At 48.7% G+C, this 20,404-nt stretch overlaps 3 protein-coding genes across 3 annotated transcripts; 2 read left to right on the top strand and 1 right to left on the bottom strand.

Annotated features, from left to right (window-relative positions):
• Positions 6,429-7,189, top strand: LOC8073983 (abscisic stress-ripening protein 3). Its single transcript, XM_002447780.2, has 2 exons — positions 6,429-6,662; positions 6,770-7,189. Exons 1-2 carry the CDS (start codon positions 6,510-6,512, stop codon positions 6,920-6,922), a joined length of 306 nt encoding a protein of 101 aa, XP_002447825.1. The 5' UTR covers positions 6,429-6,509; the 3' UTR covers positions 6,923-7,189.
• On the top strand, positions 15,075-16,117 carry LOC8073982 (26 kDa endochitinase 2). The gene has a single exon (XM_002447779.2). The coding sequence runs from the start codon at positions 15,222-15,224 to the stop codon at positions 16,041-16,043; it is 822 nt and encodes a 273-aa protein (XP_002447824.1). The 5' UTR covers positions 15,075-15,221; the 3' UTR covers positions 16,044-16,117.
• On the bottom strand, positions 17,702-19,812 carry LOC8077590 (FAD-dependent urate hydroxylase). The gene is made up of 5 exons (XM_021462608.1): positions 19,377-19,812; positions 19,191-19,256; positions 18,823-19,009; positions 18,515-18,743; positions 17,702-18,439 (listed from the first exon to the last, which is right to left on the bottom strand). Exons 1-5 carry the CDS (start codon positions 19,649-19,651, stop codon positions 17,877-17,879), a joined length of 1,320 nt encoding a protein of 439 aa, XP_021318283.1. The 5' UTR covers positions 19,652-19,812; the 3' UTR covers positions 17,702-17,876.

The raw sequence follows: 20,404 nt of genomic DNA, 5'->3' as shown, positions 1-20,404 counted from the left end.
CACTATCTTCACTGCCGTTCGACTGTCTCGTCCGATCACGCCCCCCTCATCTTGGTGCTTAGCGCGGAACCATGGGCTCGTCCAGCGTTCTGGTTCGAGGCTTTCTGGCCGAAGGTTGAAGGCTTCCTGGAGGTCGTCGCCTTGGCCTGGCATGGGGCGGGTGTGGAGGGCGATCTGTGCAGGCGCTTGGATGCCAAGCTGCGCACGACGGCCTGTTCCCTCAAAGGCTGGGCGGCGTCCAAGGTGGGGAGCGTGCGCTTGCAGCTCGCTATGGCGCGAGTGGTCATTCTGGAGTTGGACGTGGCGCAAGAGTCTAGGGCCCTCTCCCCCATGGAGTTGGCGTTGCGTTCTGACTTGAAGGTTATGACGCTGGGTCTCGCCTCGCTTGCGCGCACAATTGTCAGGCAAAAATCACGTTGCAGATTCTTAAGTGAAGGAGACGCGAACACACGCTTTTTCCACCTTCAGAATTGCCACCGGTGGAGAAAAAATTATCTTCACTCTTTCCCGCATGAGGGGGTGCTGTTCTCCACAGATGAAGCAAAGTCAGAGGCCGTCTTTGATTATTTCAATGGTGTTTTCGGTAGCCGCTTCCAGCGTTCGCATTCCATTGATCTGGAACGCCTTGACCTACCAAGGTTGGACCTCTCCGACCTCGCCGCTGAGTTCACAGATGACGAGATCACACGTGCTGTTATGGAGACACCGGCGGACCGCGCGCCTGGCCCCGATGGTTTCACCGGCCGTTTCTTTTGGGCTGCTTGGCCAGTCATTAAGGCGGATGTATGTGCTGTCTTCAGGGCACTGTGGGCGCAAGATTGGTGCAGCTTCTACCTCGTCAATGCGGCTAACATGGTACTGTTGCGTAAGAAGGATGATCTGCAGGGGCAAAGAGACTACCAGCCAATTAGCCTCATGCATAGCTTCTCCAAGCTTTTTTCCAAGGCTTTGGCGTTGAGGCTATCTCCGTTCATGGACCGCCTGGTGCACGCCAACCAGACAGCGTTCATTCACGGGAGACGCATACACGATAACTTCCGCTCCGTTCAGCTTTATTGTCGTTGGCTGCACGCGGGGAGACGACCTTGCATCCTTCTCAAGATCGACATAGCGAAGGCGTTCGACTCGGTCTCTTGGATGTTCCTGCTGCAAGTGCTCGAACGCTTCGGCTTCCCTTTGGCCTGTCGTGACTGGGTGTCCGCTATGTTGTCTTCCGCGAGCACGAAGGTGCTTGTCAACGGCCGCTTGGGCAGGCGGATCTGCCATGCTAGAGGGGTGCGGCAGGGTGATCCACTCTCCCCCCTCCTGTTCGTGCTTGTCATGGAGGTCCTCAGCTCGTTGATTAGGGAGGCCGACCGACGTGGGCTGCTCACTCCTCTCCCGGGGGAGCACTTTCGGCACCGGCTTGCTGTTTATGCCGACGATGTGGTGCTGTTCTTAGCTCCTTCGCCTAGCGACTTCACGTGCATCAAGTCGATCTTGGAGCTTTTTGCGGGCGCGTCCGGGTTGCTGACAAACGTCGATAAGTGCATGCTCTCGCCGATTCGGTGCTCGGAGGAGCAGATTGCCGTGGTGCATGCGGTCTTCCCTTGCCAGCTTTCACCCTTCCCCTGTCGATACCTGGGGGCGCCGCTCTCGTTACGCAGGTTGTCGCGCGCGGACGAGTAGCACATCGTCGACGCGGTCGCGAGGCGCATCCCCACTTGGAAGGCTGGCCTCATCACCGCGGCCGGGAGGCTCACTCTTGCACAGTTTACTTTGTCCGCCATTCCAGTGCACGTCTCCATCACCTGCGTCCTCTCTCCATGGGCCATCGGCCAGATTGACAAGCGGCGCCGCGCGTTTCATTGGGCGGGCACCGAGTCGGTCGCGGCTGGTTAGTGCAAGGTGGCATGGACCTCAGTTTGCTCGCCCCGTGTCTACGGCGGGCTTGGCCTTCCGGATCTTCGCACTCTTGGATTCGCCTTGCGGTTTCGCTAGGAGTGGCTCAGGCGGCAGCCGGATGCGCCGGTGAAAGCCCAAGTTTGGTTTTGGTAATTAATGACACCAAGTTGCTAATACTTTGTGTTCAAGTGATTTGAGTTAGGCATAGCAACACATTTAAAGAAGGAGCAATGTGACATGAGTGAGGACACATGGTCATAAAGAGAGAAGGCATGAAGTGGAGATCATAGTGATGGACAAGGAGTAAAGTGATCAAGGCAAAGGTATAAACATAGGATTTTGCTTTTGCCGGTCTAAGATGAGTAGAGAAGTGATTGACCGGGTTTAGGATAGATAGCCGACTATCAAGAGGGGAAATCACGGTCATCTCTCGAATCAAGTGCTACTAGGTCCATATCTTGAGCATATGCATTAGGATCTAGTAAAGTGCTAACTTAACTCCTTTGGATAAAAAAGTTTGTGAAAAGCTAACACACATGCACTTTGGTGGTGGACACTTGTTGGTGTTAGCACATTTACAAAGGAGGTGGAGTTCCTAGGGTTGAGAGGGGTGTGGGTTCCTCTCTCCCTCCCGCCGAGCTTGCGAGGCGGGATTCGGCGCCTTTGAGAAAATTAAGTGTATATTTTCTATTGCGCCGGTGGGAAATCTGGAGAAGTCGCGGGAGTGTTTCTCAGTTGGAAACACTCACCGGACGCTGGCCTCAGCGTCCGGTGTGCTTGACCCTGCTAGGGTTGAGCACCGGACGCACTCTGAGAGCGTCCGGTAGTTAGCGTCCGGTGTGAGGGGTTTTTGCAACCCTCTCTGCGCACGAGTCCGGTGAGCACCGGACCGTCCGGTGCCTAGCGTCTGGTGAGGTCGCGAGTTTGATAAACTCTCTGCGCATGAGTCTGGTGTGCACCGGACGCATCCGGTGTGGACTTGCAGAGCGTCCGGTGTGTTGCAGGTAGCCGTTAGAAACTGACGCGCGAGATCCAACATCGACACGTGGCCAACTCCAGTGCACCGGACGCAGGGGGTCGAGCGTCCGGTGACCTCGTTTTCAGCCCAGTGAAAACAGCCAACGGCTAGTTTCTTTGAGGGGCTTATAAATAGTTGGTGGCCGGCTTTGGGAGGTTCTCTCTTGCACATTTGATTACTTGAGACATACATTGAGCTAGAGAACACTCCCTCCACGCATCTCCTTGCTTGTTTGCTCATCCTAGTGAGATTGAGTGAGATTCAAGTGCATTGCTTTGAGAGTTGCATTTTAGTGGCACTTGATTCTTGAGTTTGCTGCGGATTTCTTGTTACTCTTGGGTGTTTCCCAACGCCCTAGACGGCTTGGAGCCGCAGTGGTGTTGAGCTCGTGATTGGAGATTGTTTCGAGCCTCGCCAAGTGATTTGTGAGGGGTTCTTGAGCCTTCCCCGCGGGAGATCGCAATTGGCTACTCTAGTGGATTGCTCGTGGCTTGGAGGATCCCCATCTTGTGAGTGGATGTGCGGCACCCGCTGAGGGTTTGGCTTTGGATTGCCAATTAGCTCGTGATCCATCAAGTGGGTGTATCGCCACAACGAGGAGTAGCTTGCCGGGAAGCAAGTGAACCTCGGTAAAAAATCTTGTGTCATCTCTTGCCGAGGTCTCTCTTGTGATTGTGTACGTGATTGATTGGATATATCTCATCCCTACAACGTCGGTATAACAATCACTCTCCTCTCTCTACTTACTTGCCTACCTTGTTAGTTTAGCTTGTGTAGCTTAGTTCTTGCTAGTATAGAGTTGTTGTGTTGCCTTCTCTAGTTGTTGTGTTTTAGTGTTTAGCCTTCTTGTTAGACTTGTATAGGTGGCTTGCATAGCTTAGTTGTGCTAGTGCTAGAATAGCTTCGCCTTTTGTTTTACTAATCAACTTGTCTAGTTGAAGTTTGTAGAAAATTTAAATAGGCTATTCACCCCCCCTCTAGCCATTTGGACCTTTCAGCCGGCTTGGGCCGGTCTGCCGTCCAGAGAGAGCAAGCTTGTCCTAGCCATGTTCGGCGCTTCGGTCTCGGTGGAGCTTGGCGATGGTGTGTCTGCCAAGTTCTGGACAGACAGGTGGCTTCCTGAGGGGCGAGTGCAATCATTCGCGCCGAATTTGTTCAGGGCGATCGGTCGACGTTTCCTCTCAGTTTCAGTCAGGGAGGCTCTTGCTGCCAGGGCCTGGGTACGGCACATCACTGGGGCACCCACGATGCACGTACTCGTTGAGTATGTCCTACTCTGGGAGCCCCTGGACCACGTCGTTCTTTGTCCGGGCGTCCGGGATCACTTCGTTTGGCGTTGGTCGGCGGATGGCGTCTACTCCGCTTCCTCAGCGTACAAAGCTTTCTTCCATGGTCTCACCTCCCTACCGGGAGCTCGGCAGCTGTGGAGAGCTTCGGTGCCGCCCAAGGTGATGTTTTTCGCATGGCTGGCCCTGCGCGGACGCATCTGGACTGCTGATGGCCGACAGAGACATGGGCTGCAGGTGGACGACTCCTGCGCCTTGTGCGACCAGGAGGTTGAGACCGCCGACAACCTTCTGCTCTCCGGCAAGTTTGCTAGGGAGGTGTGGGATCGCCTACTTCGGCGTTTTCGTGTCCGGCTTTAGCCGCCCACAGGTTCTTCCTCCTTCGTCGATTGGTGGTTGTCTTCGAGGAGGGGACTGCCCAAGGGGCTGCGTCGTGGTTTTGATTCAGTGGTCCTCCTGGTTGCTTGGTCCCTTTGGAAGGAGCGTAATCGCCGGGTTTTTGACGCCTCCGCCTCCTCCGTTGCCGATGTAGTCAAGATGGTGGTCGTTGAGGGCGAGCTGTGGGTGGCAGTGGGCTTCAGGGCCCTAGAGGCCATTGTCGCACATGCTGTTAGTGAGTAGTCGCCTAGACTTCGGTGTCGTGGGTTCCTTGCCCTCGATTCCTCTACTGTTCCGAGCTGGGTCTGCCCTCGGTATCTCGCCGGAGGGTTCCTTTATGTTTTTATTCAGTGTCTTTGTATGACTTGAACCTGGTTTTGGGTTTTTTCCCTTCTTAATGAAATACACGTGAAGTCGTGTTCTAGAAAAAAAATTGAATGATATAGAAACGATCTTGGAGTTGCTCTTGCTCCATCCATACTTAATAACCCGCTGTCATCCCTAATGTTGACTACTATATAGATCTCATATATAGGATCTTGGAGTATTATTTAAATAAATTCAATTATAAAGCTAATAATGGTCAGCAGTAGCTTTCACCTCGATCTCATCTTCTGGATGGTCTCGGCAACGCGATTTTCTCCGCGGTCACGGACAAACTTTTGAATTCCAGCACAAAGATATCGATCCATCCATCGTTAACGCGTTCTTGTCCAACTACTTATTAAAGTTTCCATGGAAATTAACACGGTTAAGCCAGGGCCAACTGGCCAAGTGATCAAATTCCAACCCTATCTACATGCATGTCGCTATCCTGTAGTGCATATGCTAGCTACAGTAACGCTGTCTTACTCGTCAAGTATTTTTTACCTCTCTCGCAACTACTCCATTCGTTGGGTCATTAAAACAAAAAAATATTCCATTGTTTCCAAAAAAATATATTTTTATTTCTTCTCAATCTTTCTTATTTTTAACCAAATTTAATAGAAAAAATATTTTAATATGTAAAACCTCAAATAAATCCACTAGCTATCAAGGCATATTTGGCAAATTATCTAATTACATATGTTGATACATTTTCTATAAATTTAAGTTTTACTTGAAACAAAGGTAAAGTGAACTATATATAATTTTAAACATACAGACTAGAATATAAATGATTCGACAACAGTTAGCTAGGTTAACTTAACTGTATATATATCGGCAACAATTCAAAGAAATAAAAAATAAACATTCAGAAAAAAAACATTTGAGAAAAAAAAACATAACTACAACTCGTGGAACCAATTACTTGAATTCATGGAGTTTCCTCGTAACATCGAAAACTTTTAGTTTGAAATTCGCTAAGAACTCCAACTAATATCCCTAGAACTTTTTATTCCTTTATGAACTTCGTCCATTCTAAATCAAATGACAATTTTGCTTTTCTAGATATGTTAATTTTATTATGTATCTAGACATGATGTACATCTAAAATTCTAAATGCATAAATAAAATGATGTATCTAGAAAAGCTAAAAAGTCTTATGACTTGGAATGAATGGGAGTACAAGTTACATGGAAATGCAAGTCTGAACTCTGAGGCCTTCTCCAGTTTTTGGCCTCTAATGATCCTTAAAAAGTTGTTAGACAATGTTTTTCTTAGATAATAGGTTAGACGGTGTTGTGCTCATTATAACACTGGGATTTAATAATAAACTAAAAGTCTTCCTTCAAATATTTCCAACCCAATAATTCACACGAACAGTAGCAAGTATGCTACCTGAAATGCCCTCCGACTGCTAGGCGAACGATGAACAGTTGAAAGGCCAGTTGTGCCATTGCAGCATCATCCACTCCCCAACCCTATAAATGCTGGCCATTAGGCACCATGGTTCCTTCATCCAAACAAGTCATCTCAAGCTACCTCCCTTGACAAGTTCACCGAGAAACATTTGACGAGTCATGGCCGAGGAGAAGCACCACCATCACCTGTTCCACCACCGCAAGGAGGAGGAGAGCTCCGGCGAGGTCGACTACGAAAAGAAGGAGAAGCACCACAAGCACTTGGAGCAGCTCGGCGAGCTCGGCACCATTGCCGCCGGCGCATATGCTCTGGTGAGATCAAAATCCAACTTCTTTAATTTGATCGCCTGATCGATGCATATATGATTCAGCTCTTGATCTGGCATGCATCGATGTGTTTCCTGTGCATGTGACTGCAGCATGAGAAGCACAAGGCCAAGAAGGACCCGGAGAACGAGCACGGCCACCGGATCAAGGAGGAGGTGGCCGCCGTCGCCGCCGTGGGCTCCGCTGGGTTCGCCTTCCACGAGCACCACGAGAAGAAGGACGCCAAGAAGCATGGCCACAACTGATCGACTGCGTGAGTTGAACCAGCACATCATCGCGGCTGCTTGATTTGTTCTCAACTCGTATGTGCAACAGGTCTTTGATTTGGGCTACCGATATTTGTACGTCGTAGGAACTCTGGATCCTCGGCGATCTTGTATCAGTTACAAATCAAGCCTTGAATAAGGGTGCATATATCTTTTTTTCTTAATTTCCCTTTCTCTTTGTATCGAGAGTTGTTTTGATCTATACTCGAATAATGTGAATTTACATGTGTTTATAAACTGATTTCATTTAAGAAGTGCCCCCTGATTTGCTTTGTCTTCAACTAAACCACGCACTGAGCAATAGTACTCCCTTCACTTGGGACTTTTAGGGCAAATTAATGGTTTAGGAGCGGTATACATATATTTTTTTAAAGTCTGACTCTTCAATGGGTTCGTGCAACATGATCGTGAAGAAGGTGATAAAGCATGGCTCTTTTAATCTGGACATACAACTTGCTAAGAGTTGGATAGTAAAGCAGTTTGTTCAGTGTGGTGAGCTTTGTATGTAATTTTAATCTTGATCAAAGTTGCTAAGGTAAATTCGAGAACTATCTTTCTTTCTTTTTTTGGAAAGAATTTGCTAAGTTCATTAAAATTGCTAAGTTGATATCAGAGATATCTTTCTATCGATATAAATCATTATCTTAGACGCATCACGAAAAGATCTATATGGTAGAGTTTGTGAACTTATGACATCATGCTCTTCGTGCATATGTTAATTTCACTATGTGTACATTTGTTAATTTTATCAAAATATCCTTTTAGATTAATGTCACTTTAATATCGATATTTAATTACAGTATTGTAATCTTATAGTGTGATCTATATGTTTTTAGTATAAAAGTTTAATTGTTCCGTAGCAACGCACGGGCACGAACCTAGTATTATACAAGTGGTGAAATGTGGCCGGCAAGTCAGAAGCCGTCCGACAACGCCTTCCCTACGCACTCCACATCCTCTGTTTTCACTTTTCACGAAAGAAAAAACAGAACCCCCGCCCTGCACCGATCAGCTGCCCCGCCCCGCCCCTCCCCGGCCTCCCCCCGCCGACATCGCTGCCATACCCCCTGTTGCCCGGCGCTCCGCAGTGCCCTGTTCCCTCTGCCGCCGCTGCGCCACCCCTGCCCCTGTCCCGCCCCTGGCTACGCCACCAAGGCCACGTGGAGGAGGCCTTGTCCGGTACCACGGCGTCCTCGTCAGTTGACAGTTGTGCATGCTTCCTCCAGTGGCGCAGCCGTGCGCGCTCTTGTGTGGCAACGACACCAACGGCACGGCCGTCCGCCTGTCCGCGCCACCATGCCGTGAAGCCGAAGGGGACGTCGGCCACCGGCATTCACAGCACCGGCAGCACCCACCTCCAGAACCGGACTCGATGTCAACATCGGTAGCGTACAGGAGGTGTTTGATGTAATGCCCATGAGGTAAACATTCACGTCCTATGGTCTCCATGTGTATGCCATGAATACCTCGGCTTGTCTGGCTGTCAAATGTAGCAGCACTTCTGTGTGTTTTGTTTCTTCGCATTTCAGGTTTCAAGTTATTACAAAGTCAATTTTTCGTCACTGATCTTATGTGTCAAAAATAAGGCTAGCAGTTTGGTACTTTGGTGTACTACTATCTGATGTTATGACATCTTTTTCATGCCAATCTCTTGCCAAGGAACTTGTAAGATCAAGATGTGCTGTTAATCGTCTTTACGAAAACAAGACTCAACTAATAAATTCAGTACCATGCACCTTGGAGTTGTTGGTATGGCTTTTCTTCTAACATTTTGTTATTTGTTGGTTTGGGTCTGATGTTGTCCACAAAAATGTCCTGTTAATTTCTGGAAGAGTGATTCTGTTAGTTGATATTTAAAAGCATGCCCTTCTACTTTCTTGGGGATAAGTAATGCATTATCAATATTCAATACATCTCCCAACGCTATTACTTTTACTAGATGGCTGGTTGATAAATGGAGAAATGGTTGGGCTAAAATTATGATTGATACTTCTTTTGTTAACCTCAGTTCAAATGATGATAGGGTGTCCTGGAAATTTAGTTCTAAAGGTTTCTTCTCTGTCAAATCTGTTTACAATGCCAATGAAACTGACAGATATCATAAGAAGATCTGGAAAGGGAAAATCCCTGAGAAACTGAAAATTTTCTTATAGCTAGCTTTGAACAATGCAATCTTGACAAAGGATAATATGATGAAACGCAAATGGACTGGATATCCTACATGTTCTTTCTGTTCCCAACCCGAGATAGTTTATCACTTATTATTCCAGTGTAGCACCGCCAAGCTCGTATGGGCCACGGCGGCTGTTTGCTTTGGAGCTAACAATGTGCCCAGGTCTTTGAACCAATGTTGGGATTGGTGTGACAGATAGCTGCCATTTGGCAAGAAATTCCATACTTTGGGTATAACTGCCATTTGTTGGCCTATTTGGAAAGCCAGAAACAGAAACAAAATATGCTTCGGAGGCAAACTAATTCTAAATCCTATCACTATTGTGTGTCATGCCTGCGCCCTCATGAGCTTTTGGGCAGGATTATATGCAAGGTTAGATCGTGAAGCTTTGGAGGAAGGGGCTAATACTATGCTAAGGATTGCAATTGATCTGCTGAACAAGAAGCCTAGAAGAAAGGATCGTCATCTGCTGCAGGACGTGGATGATGACCATCAGAAGGAGTGAAGCTTTTGCTCAAGAGCACTTCTGAACTTTTCGTGTCTGCTGGCAGATGCGACTGTGGGTTGGCAACTTTTGTAATAGGCTTTGGTTTGCGTCTTGCCTGCCTGTTTTACTTTAAACTTGTTTACCTGGTGCTGAAGTTTGTCCTTTGGCTTCCTTTTGCTGGAGCTGTTTGACTTTTAGCGTTCTGTTGGTTCAGTTTTAATATGTTCAGGCCCTTTTCTTAGATATCTTTCTTTCCTTGTTCTTGATGTGATCTGTTGCTACTCTAAAAACATTGTATTTCCGTTATCATGTTAATGGAAATGGGGTTCAACCCACGGGTTGAAATAAAAAAAAATACATCTCCCAACTAATTTTTTTGTGCACAAGTTATCTTTTGGCACCAGGTATATATATCTTCTCAGGGTGTTTTTAAATGTTCTTTGTGTGATTGCAACATCTCATAAAATGAAATCACATGTTATGTCATTTGAATTTTGGTGTGTGCTTAAGTTTGTAGAATCTGTCCTAGATTTAGATTCGAATGATGGGAGGCAAATGCAGGGTTTTGCATAGCTGTAAAACGTGAATGGCCTCACCCTGCTAATATTTGTGTGAGTGCATAAGTATCTACACTCCACTAATATTTGTGCGAGAGTGCATAAGTAAAGACATTTTCCTACCTCCTTGGTTGAATGGTCGTCCATGTTACTGATAAATTACGTACCTAAAGCTTGATTTCAAAAAGTTGGTTGTGTGTTAAACTATCATATATGTATAAATCAGTTAATATGTACATCCTGTGCGGACCAAATATACATGATATTTTTTTTCTATGTTCCAATACATACTGTCTATATTTGAGAATGGAGGGAGTATATTTCGTATCATGCTTTCTTGGAGATCTCTTGGATGGCCAAATTTCTAACTCTATGTACGGTGGCAATGAACAGGCACACGTGCTCCTCCAGCTCGTCGGTGAGTCTCCTGGAGCTCGAGCAGCTCCGCCTCGGCTCATCTGCCATCTCTACCACCGAGCTCCTCTCGTCCGCTCTTCCCGCGCACCACCTCACCATGGCATTCTCTCGCCCGATGACATCGGAGAGCCGCGCCACGAGGTTGCTGACTGTGTCGAAGTCCTGGCCAAGGACGTAGCTGCTCTTGGATTGGTAGTTGCTTTGGGCGTCTTTGATATTCTGGAGGTGCTGCCTGCACATCTCTAAGGCCTCCGTGCTGGCGTTGAAGTAATCCGCCATTGCGAGCTCAATCTCTGAAGATGTTCTTCGGTGCACCATCATGTTACTGGAGAAATGATGATCACCTGAGTCTCAAGAAGAGCTTCTATATATCTCCTTGGATTGTGAGCGCGGTGTGCTGTTGTACTCCTCTTCAATGTCCAGGGCCATCTGAGCGCGCACAGCGTGCCATATGTATCTATCTTTGGATGGAGATAATCTTGATTCTTCAGGGAGCAAGTAGTAGTGCAGAGCTTGGCTTAGAATGATGGAGTTCAGCTCGCTGGTCCAGGACTTATATATATATGCAAGCATCGTAGCCTCAGGTTTGGCGGTTTCAGCAGCGTTCTTTGTTTGCATGACCAACGTGCTCGTATCATGTCCATAATCTCTAAAATCATAACCATTTTTTTGGAAAAATGTTATCTTTTTTATTTTATCTATTTATATTTATTTCAATCTTATTTATTCATGTTCCTAATATTTTATTGTTCATACTGAAACACTAGCAACATAAACAAACAAGATTCAAAGAAGTCCAATACAATAGATAGACATTTTTACAAGTTTTACATTTTCCTGATTCGAGACAAATTACTTGTGAAATTTTAGAGATTAAACCAGCTTATTATTGTTTTTAGAAAATAGAAACCCACCTTTCAAGCCAGCTAGAAGACCAAATTTGTCTAGTTTCAACAGTTCAAGGACGTCCCATATAGGTTCAAATAAAACTAGACTTCACTTCACACTTCTCAAAATTAGCACCAGCAGGAATAAGGAGTTGTTCAAATTTCGAATTTACATTTACCCCAAATGTTAGGTCAGGTTTCTCCATTAATTTTTCAAAAAAAAAAAACAAAATTGATCATTTGACGGATATCTAGAAGTGCTCAAGGGACTTAGACGAGACCGAGAGTGTCAAAAATCTAATATAACATCGGGAAACAAAATTCCAATGCTGAGAGCATTGCATGAACGTGACAGAAATTGCAATAATGCACAGGCTCCTACTAGCTTTCATAACTTGTTTATTTTCGGCATTTTAGGTGGTGGAATTTTGCCACAGTGGAAATGCACTGCTCTTGCTTGCACAGGGGGAGTGTCTCTCTTTTGGTTTTTTGTCACTACTACAAAAAAAATACCTTAACCATGACCTTTTCAAAACCTCCTTAGAGGCGGGCAACAAATTGAACCCTCTCAGTTAATGCCTCGGATTAACCAATGCAGACATTTTTTTATTAACCGAGGCGATTACATGCAACCGCCTCGGAAAATCAATTTATGAAGATGGTTAAAAATAACCGCCTCCTAAAATCTATTAACCAAGGCGGGCCACTTATAAGGTTCGTCTCTAAAAATGTCCTCACTTTCTGAGGCGGACTGTAGAATCTCTGGTAGTCTAGGATGGCCTAGAGGGGGGTAAATAGGTTTGTCAACTCTAACTTTTATCAGTTTCACCAGACAGGGCGGCACTGCTAGCCTCTCACACAGAACAACAAAGTATATTCAAAAGGTACTTTGGGAAATTTAGATCAGGTATATTTTCTAGCTCCCTACAAGTTAGTATTCACTAGAACAACCACCACAACCTGCAGGAGTACCACCATGAGGTAGATCGGGCTCAAACCCTAAAGTAACTCAACAACACAAGTAAGCAATATGTAGATCAACACACAAGGATTTATCTCATGGTTCAGCGATCGCCAAAACAAGGTTGCGCTTACACCACGTTATTGAGGTGCCCACACTAGGATCGACTTGCCACAAAGGCTTGTCCTTCCCTCGTTCTACAACAAGAGTGTTACCTCTTGAGGGAGGGGTGATTTCTTAGCTGCAAGATAAATTTACAAACTTCCCTTGGCTACCACACAAGTTGGCAAGCTCTAGGGCTACACCTAGTCGGCTAGGAGCAAGCTCTAAGAGTAACAAACCCTAGGGCTACCGGCCAAACGTGAACCAAATACTCTTAGACTTTGGGAATCAGTGAGTCTGCTCTCCAATTGAAGTTTGCTGCCTTTTTTCTCAAGGAATGATGGTGGAGATCAAAGATTTACTTGGGAGCTTAAGGAGCAACAATGGAGGGGGGAGAGAGAGGTGAGCACTGGTGTTCTGTAATGGTTAGGACGAAGGAAGATGAAGTGAATGGCTCAGGTGACCGTTGAGGTCAAGTGGGAAGGGTATTTATACCCTGGTCTTCCAACTGTTAGATTAAGGATGGCACTATTGCCCTAGCCAGACCAGCCAAGGAGTAGAGTGAGAAGCATGCTGGTTTGGCTGAGGTTCGAGGATAAATGAAGATTTGAGCATCTAGTTCATCATTTGATCAACAGACCTAGAGTCCCTCTTAGTAGTACGACTTTTCCTATACTCAAAGTTAAACAAAAATGAATTTAAACCTAAGTAGCTTAGGAAAGCCTTCCTTTTAGATTAGGGGCTCCTCTGTCCTATTCAACATCCTCCTTTCATAATTCCCTGCTTGTCATCTCACTAAAGCTCATTAGTCCTTTAATTTGGTGGTCATCAACACCAAAAATCACAATGGGCTTGATTGCACTTACATGGGTCACGTATAAGGCCCGCCTCGGTTAATATTGCCGAGCCCACTGGGAAGCCCACTCAGCCCAAAAAATGGGTCACAGTATATAATAGCCAACCAAACCCTAGACCTGACTCCTCACAGCACCACACCCCATGACCACGAGCGCTGCTCCCCGCACAGCGTTGCACCACTCCCCATAGCACCATGACTCTTCTCCCTCCCTCGAGCCCACCTCTCTCCCTCCACACCGAGCGCCCCTCTCCCTCGAGCGTCTTGCTCTTCTCTCTCTCTCTCAGCGGTGAGCATATGCTCCCTCTCCCTCCACCTCTCGTGCGTGTGGAGCATGGGGCACGTGGAGCATATGTCCGGTGGTGGCACAGACCATGGCAGCGTGGGCTACGGCACAGACCACGGCCATCAGGGTGCTCCCTCCCTGGTTTGCCCTCACCCTCTCTCCTCTCTCAGATCCGTCCCACACCCTCTCTCTCCTCTCTCAGATATGTCCCTCACCCTCTCTTCCTCGCAGAACCGGTGTTATGGCGGTGGTGGAGGCCGGATCCGGCGGAGAGCGACTGGATCCAACGTCGAGGTCGCTGGATCCGACAAGGGACGATGACGAGCAGCTATGCGGCAAGCGGATGGGCTCACCGGCGAGCAGCTGTGTTGTCGGCGGCACGTGCGTGGGCTCAGTGGGCCCATGGATGGGCTCACCGAGCTTATCCATGGTTTTTTAGTTATCAAGGCGGGCACCCGTCTTGGAAAATAGGCCATTTACCGCAACCATCCGAGGCGGTTGGTCTGCCCGCCTTGGTTAAGCGCTTTGGCCCGCCTCCGTTAAGATTTTTTGTAGTAGTGTGTTCTAACACTGTGTTTGCTGGCCACAATTGAAGATCTTTGTGCTCGTGTGTGTACTCCCCAAGGTGTTTGTGGTCTTTGTGAGTGTTTTGGAGTTGAGATCGGGACAACGGCCTAAACCGAAAGAAAATTGGATTAGGCTCATATTCACCTCTCCTCTAATCACCTTTCTTGGTCCTTCACTAATTCACACTGTACTATATCATGTTTGAGTGTAACGAGTTTGACGTCGGTGTAAATTGGTTTTCAATAGACATTTTTATCAAGCAGTCATTTTATCAATGTATGTCTTTTCAACCACTTTGGAGATCATTGAATTTGGCTTCCATATAAAATATCTTGTTAATATTTGATTGCAATACGTTTTCCTCAGCGTATATATGTCCTAAAATCTGTGGTCCATATTAATTCTGCTCATTTGATATAGATCATGTACTTATGAATATCTAATGTGTTTCATGGGATAGAAACAGTTGATTTTGTTTCGTGTGACAAGAACCGAGCGTTTTGAGGTCATCTAACACTCGGGTGTTAGATGCTTTTAAGACACATTATTATTAGTTTAGGCGCATGGTCAATTGAGTACCACACACACGTACGTCTCTCTCCCTGCGCACAATGTTAATTATTAAGATCGATGATGAATATATACTTATATAACATATATAATTCTCCCATGGTCCTATACGTACGACTACTGTTCGTCGGTTACAAGAGTGCACTCTGTCACAGTCCAGAGAAGGTAGCCAAGACGATAGCGATCCATATCCAACCATCTCAACTTGCATTATATTTTTTGGACTTGGACACGTACGTATGCATATACACAATGCAAGCAAGCAGCCTTTCCATGATCCCTGCTACCTATATAAGGACATGCGTGCCCACGCTTCTTTCACACACCAACAACAGATCCAGATCGATCGAGCGTGAAGGTCCAAGAGTCCTCACTGAGCTACTACATACTTTTTACTTGTTGCTTGCTTCTCCTGATGATGAGAGCACCGGCGGCGGTAATGGCCATGGTTGCCATCTTCGCCATGTCCACGAGCACCGCCGGCGGCAGCGTGGCGTCCATCATCTCCGAGTCTCTCTTCAACCAGATGCTGCTGCACCGCAACAAGCCCGCGTGCCCTGCCAGCGGCTTCTACACCTACTCGGCCTTCGTCGCGGCAGCCAACTCGTTCCCGGGCTTCGGCACCACGGGGAGCCCCGACGCCCAAAAGCGCGAGGTGGCGGCGTTCCTGGCGCAGACATCGCACGAGACGACGGGCGGGTGGGCGTCGGCGCCCGACGGGCCCTACGCCTGGGGCTACTGCTACAAGGAGGAGAAGGACGCGGCGGCGTCGGCGCCGGAGGCCTACTGCAGGCCGAGCGCGCTGTGGCCGTGCGCCGCCGGGAAGAAGTACTACGGCCGCGGGCCCATCCAGATCTCCTACAACTACAACTACGGGCCCGCCGGGGAGGCCATCGGCGCCGCCGGGATCCTCGACGACCCGGACCTGGTCGCCACAGACGCCACCGTCTCGTTCGAGACCGCCGTCTGGTTCTGGATGACGCCGCAGCCGCCCAAGCCGTCGTGCCACGCCGTCGTCACGGGGCAGTGGGCGCCGTCGCCTGCCGACACCGCCGCCGGCAGGCTGCCGGGGTATGGCGTCGTCACCAACATCATCAACGGCGGCCTCGAGTGCGGCCATGGCGCCGATAGCCGCGTCGCCGACCGGATCGGCTTCTACAAGCGCTACTGCGACTTGCTTGGGGTTAGCTACGGCAACAACGTGGACTGCGCCAACCAGAGGCCATTCAACAGCTAAGCATGCATTCAGCGTATACGTGTTACGTGTGTGTATATATATATATACACACGTACGTGTAGTTACTCTCATCTTCAATAAACTACATTGTGTATGTATTCATACTTGTTTATCGGTTTGAGTATGTTTATATACTCATATTAATATACTCTAGATCTTACCACGCGAAAATTTTTCAAAAAAAAATTATATTTTAAATATATTACTAAAATGTCACTACTATATTATATACAATAAGTATAACCATATACTCTATGTATGCATACATACTTAACATACATATTACTCTATAGGTGGCGAAGGTGGCCATCGGATCCATCTGGTCTCTAATACTAGGTGTCATGGCCTTGCTTAGGTGGGGCAGTTAGGGATGGCTATGGTAAGGAGGGAGGTGATGGACGGTTGCAACATAAGGCCGCGCCGGCTGCTAGGCCAAGGAAACACCCATATTCTTTGGAGGTTTGTGTCAACTCTCAAGGAATACATATTTTCTTAGAGATCTATGTAAACAGGTTTGTGTCAACTCTCAAGGAATACATATTTTCTTAGAGATCTATGTAAACCACTGAGAAAGTTACCCTTTCTTGGTAGTTTCATTTTGGTACTCAAGAAAATGCATGGTCCTTAAGACAATTTTAGATTGTAGTGTGGCAAAATCTTTTCGAAAAATGGACCCAAAGCTCGACATATTTGGATACCACGCCGAGATATGAGACTTTGCATGCTGACAGTTTGCGCCAACCTCCTGCCACGTCAGTGAGGACTCCAATCACAAGAGTCGTCGTTGCAATAGATCCTATAGTTCTCGGTGTGGCATCACTTAATACCAAGCCACATACCTCGGCACTGTGTTATTAAATGCCGAGATCTGGTAACCCATCCTCGGCGTGGTATCACTTGATACGCCAGCCCTCTTCTTCCTCTGTTCCCTATTCTCGCCGTCAAAATATGAAATTATTTTTCTCTTGTAAACTAAGTGTGCATTAACTAGTACTTTAATGTACGTATACACATTTGTTGTCAAAATATGAAATAGTTTTCAACGAAATGAAATAAAATAGGGCATCTATTTCACGGGAAACCAAGATAATTTCAAATATGGCGGGAAGCTAAAAAAATGTCAGCTCATTTTAAACCAAATAGGCCTCGAAATAGATTTTCAATGGCGATTGGATTGAGTTAGTAACCTCTGAAAATATGTTCTCTGTACATCAAGCACCGTAAGGTACTCAACCACAACCTAACTCGGCCAACGGAGAAAGCCCACAAAAGCCCAAAGATCATCTACGCTCCGCTCGGGAAACAACCGAATCTTTTCTGGATCTTAGAAGAAGCATGAAATTGTTTTCCAAAAGAAAAGCACCATAAAGGGAGATTGCAATATTAGAAATAGAAGATATATATATTGATCCCAAAAATTCTAGGAAGACCATGTAGCTTTGTAGATTTGAGAGATCCTAGCCACTAGGCATATGTGTTTTTTATATTTCAATGGATCATTCTATTGTCTCTTTGCTTAAAATTAAAATTATTGATGCTAAAATCTTGCTCGTAGCAGTATTAAGTTAAACTATAATTGCTATGACGAAGGCCTAGACGGCCACACCTCCCTCAATACTATTTCTCTAGCTCCCTCAAAATTCTTGCTCGTAGCAGTGTAAGATCGTGGATGTAGATGCACCCACAAAAATTTTAAATATCAGTGAATAGAGTTAAAATTCGATCATGCTTATGATTCAAATCTATGCATTGCATCCCTCTCGGATTTATTTTAGCTTCGGCACTGCCCTTGGATCCTGATGCTGCAGGTGATACTGACACGCGGTTTGGAGTTCACTCGGTGTGGTGGTTCTTGCCGACCGTGGGCGGCGGCACCGGCGACGGCGTGAGGTCGCCGCAGTCGAACCACATGGTGTCGGCGAGCCGGGGAAACACGAACCTGTAGAAGATCCAGTCCCGGAACACCTTCACCATCCACCCGCGCACGCCGCCGACGTTAGTCCCGCCCTGCTGGACCCACCCAGACAGGTAGGCCCCGGCGACCAGCCATGCCGCGCGCCACCGCCGCCGCGCCACGTACGCGGCGACGCCCTCGGCCGGCGTCGCCGCGCGCGACAGCGCCCGGGCGAGCACCACCGCGTCCTCCAGCGCGGAGCACCCGCCCTGCGCCATGTCGGGCGTCATGGGGTGGAACGCGTCGCCGGCCACCGTCACGGGCCCGCGCGCCGCCGCGCCCAGGAGCACGGACACCGGGTTCCGGTACAGGAGCGGCGCCCACGAGAGGTTGCCGTGGTCGGAGCGGCGCACCACGTCCAGGTACTCGGCCGGCATGTGCCCGGCCAGGTTGTCCGTCACCTCGCGCAGCGTCTTCACCGGGTCCCCGGCGGCTTCTTCCTCTGCAAATGGCAGGGCATGAGCTGAGCTCTCAAGGGCTGGAACTGAAGGGCGGCATGCGCAGTGACTTCACTTGCCTGCAGGGATGCTGTTGTTGACGAGGAACCAGTAGACATCGGTGTCGCTGATGGGCACCATGCCGGCTCTGAGACCCTCCGAGAGGAACTGCCGGAGCTCCCGCTTTACGCCGTGCCCGTCAGGGAAGACGGAGAGCCCGCGGACGGCGGAGCGGCCCGAGCTCGCCGGCTCCGACAGGCCCAGCCACCGCGCCACCATCGAGTGCACGCCGTCGCACCCGATCAAGACCTGATAATAACGCGCGTGTGCAAAGGAACTAAGAAAGAATCATGCCTCGCTTTATTTGGAACACCACTACAAGTAGTACCTTGGCTCGGATCACCGTGCCGTCGTCCAATCCAAGGACGACGGTCTCCGACGAGGCGCCGGCTGCACGCTCGGTGTCGATGGAGACGAGCTTGGACGAGAAGCGGACGGTGCCCGGCGGCAGCTCCTCCGCGAGCGCCTCCAGCAGCGCCTTCCTGTCAACCGCCCTCACTCTGACTTCTTCACCCCTTTTTTTTAAACAAAAATTCAGTTCAGTCAAACAACCAGCCGGATCAGCTGATCAGGTAAAGTCACTGTTTTTCAATCCCAAAATCACACAAAATCCTACGAATTTCTTGAGCTGATTTGACTCGCTGGTAGCTGCCGCCAACGCGACTCCGTGACAAGTCAGAGAATGGATGGACTCACTTGTTCTTGTTCCCGGCGAAGCGAAACACCTGCGTCGCCCCGGTCTCAAGATTCGTCACCTTGGATCTGCGCGTACAGCCATGCGATTCAGCAGGTCAGTCGAGAGCAAGCATGGCGAATCGAGCTCGAATTGGGTTTGACTTGAGCTCGGCGCGCGCGACGCCGACGGCGACGGGACGCACGCACGTTTCGTAGGCGTCGTAGCGGGAGGCGAGCTTGTGCGCGACGCCGAGCGCGCGGAGCGCGAACCAGCCGTTGGGGAAGACGGTGAGCGCGGCGCCGGTGGCGCGCAGCCCCGCGTGGCGCTCCAGCACCAGCACGCGGCGCGCCGCCGCGCCCGCCCGCCGGAGCGCCAGCGCCGACGCCAGCCCCGCGATGCCGCCGCCCACGATGACGACCTCCGCGTCCACGACGTCCTTGGCGGTCGCCGCCGCCGCCGCGTTGCCGCCGCCACTGGCCATCGATCGTCCTGTGGGAGCCTGGTCCTCGACGGCTGCCCGGGTAGGAGGACACTGCTATATGCTCGGTTGCTCGCCGCAGCAGGTGGCGGCGGCACGCTACTTTGGGCCTCATCGATGTCACGATGTGCGTGCCTGATCTTGGCGCACCGCGGAAAGTGGACGTAAACAAGTGACAAACAAAATAAAAAGGACCTTTTGTCAGTGATCACTTGTCATAAACAAACACACGAAACGATTCCTTTTTCGAGGGACATAGACGGCTCAATCAACTCTTTGGGCCTCAATCATGCGATGCAATTGTCGGTCGATCAACTCTTTCGTGGCGATGAAGAGACAACGGCACCGTGCGTGCGTCCAAGATGTGACGGTTTCTATCTTGGAAATGTGTGTCCTCGGAGCTCAGACTGTCTCCAATAGGGAGAAGGCAAACAAGTATTCCTTCATTTAGACTGACTCCAACAAAGATGACCTAAACAGCATACCTATTTCACGATTTGCGTCCTTTACATTGAAAGAACGCAGCACCCAAAACTGTCCACCTCCAACAGCCAACCCAACGCCAAAAAAAAAAACACACACACACACAGCCCAACGCCACCCGCCTCCTTCACCAATCCCGGCCAAGTGCCGCCCGCCTCCCTCACTGGCAAGCACCTCGAGCTGCAAGCTCAGCCCGAGATCTAGCGAGGCACTGCGCCCCTTCGCACGGACGAGCTCCGCCCAACATCTCCTCCCCTTGCCGGCGCGGGCTCC

This window comes from Sorghum bicolor, chromosome 6 (assembly GCF_000003195.3).
Source record: "Sorghum bicolor cultivar BTx623 chromosome 6, Sorghum_bicolor_NCBIv3, whole genome shotgun sequence".
Classification (NCBI taxonomy): Eukaryota; Viridiplantae; Streptophyta; class Magnoliopsida; order Poales; family Poaceae; genus Sorghum; species Sorghum bicolor.
Note: the sequence above shows the minus strand (reverse complement) of the source record. Positions and strands in the feature narration are given on the sequence as shown.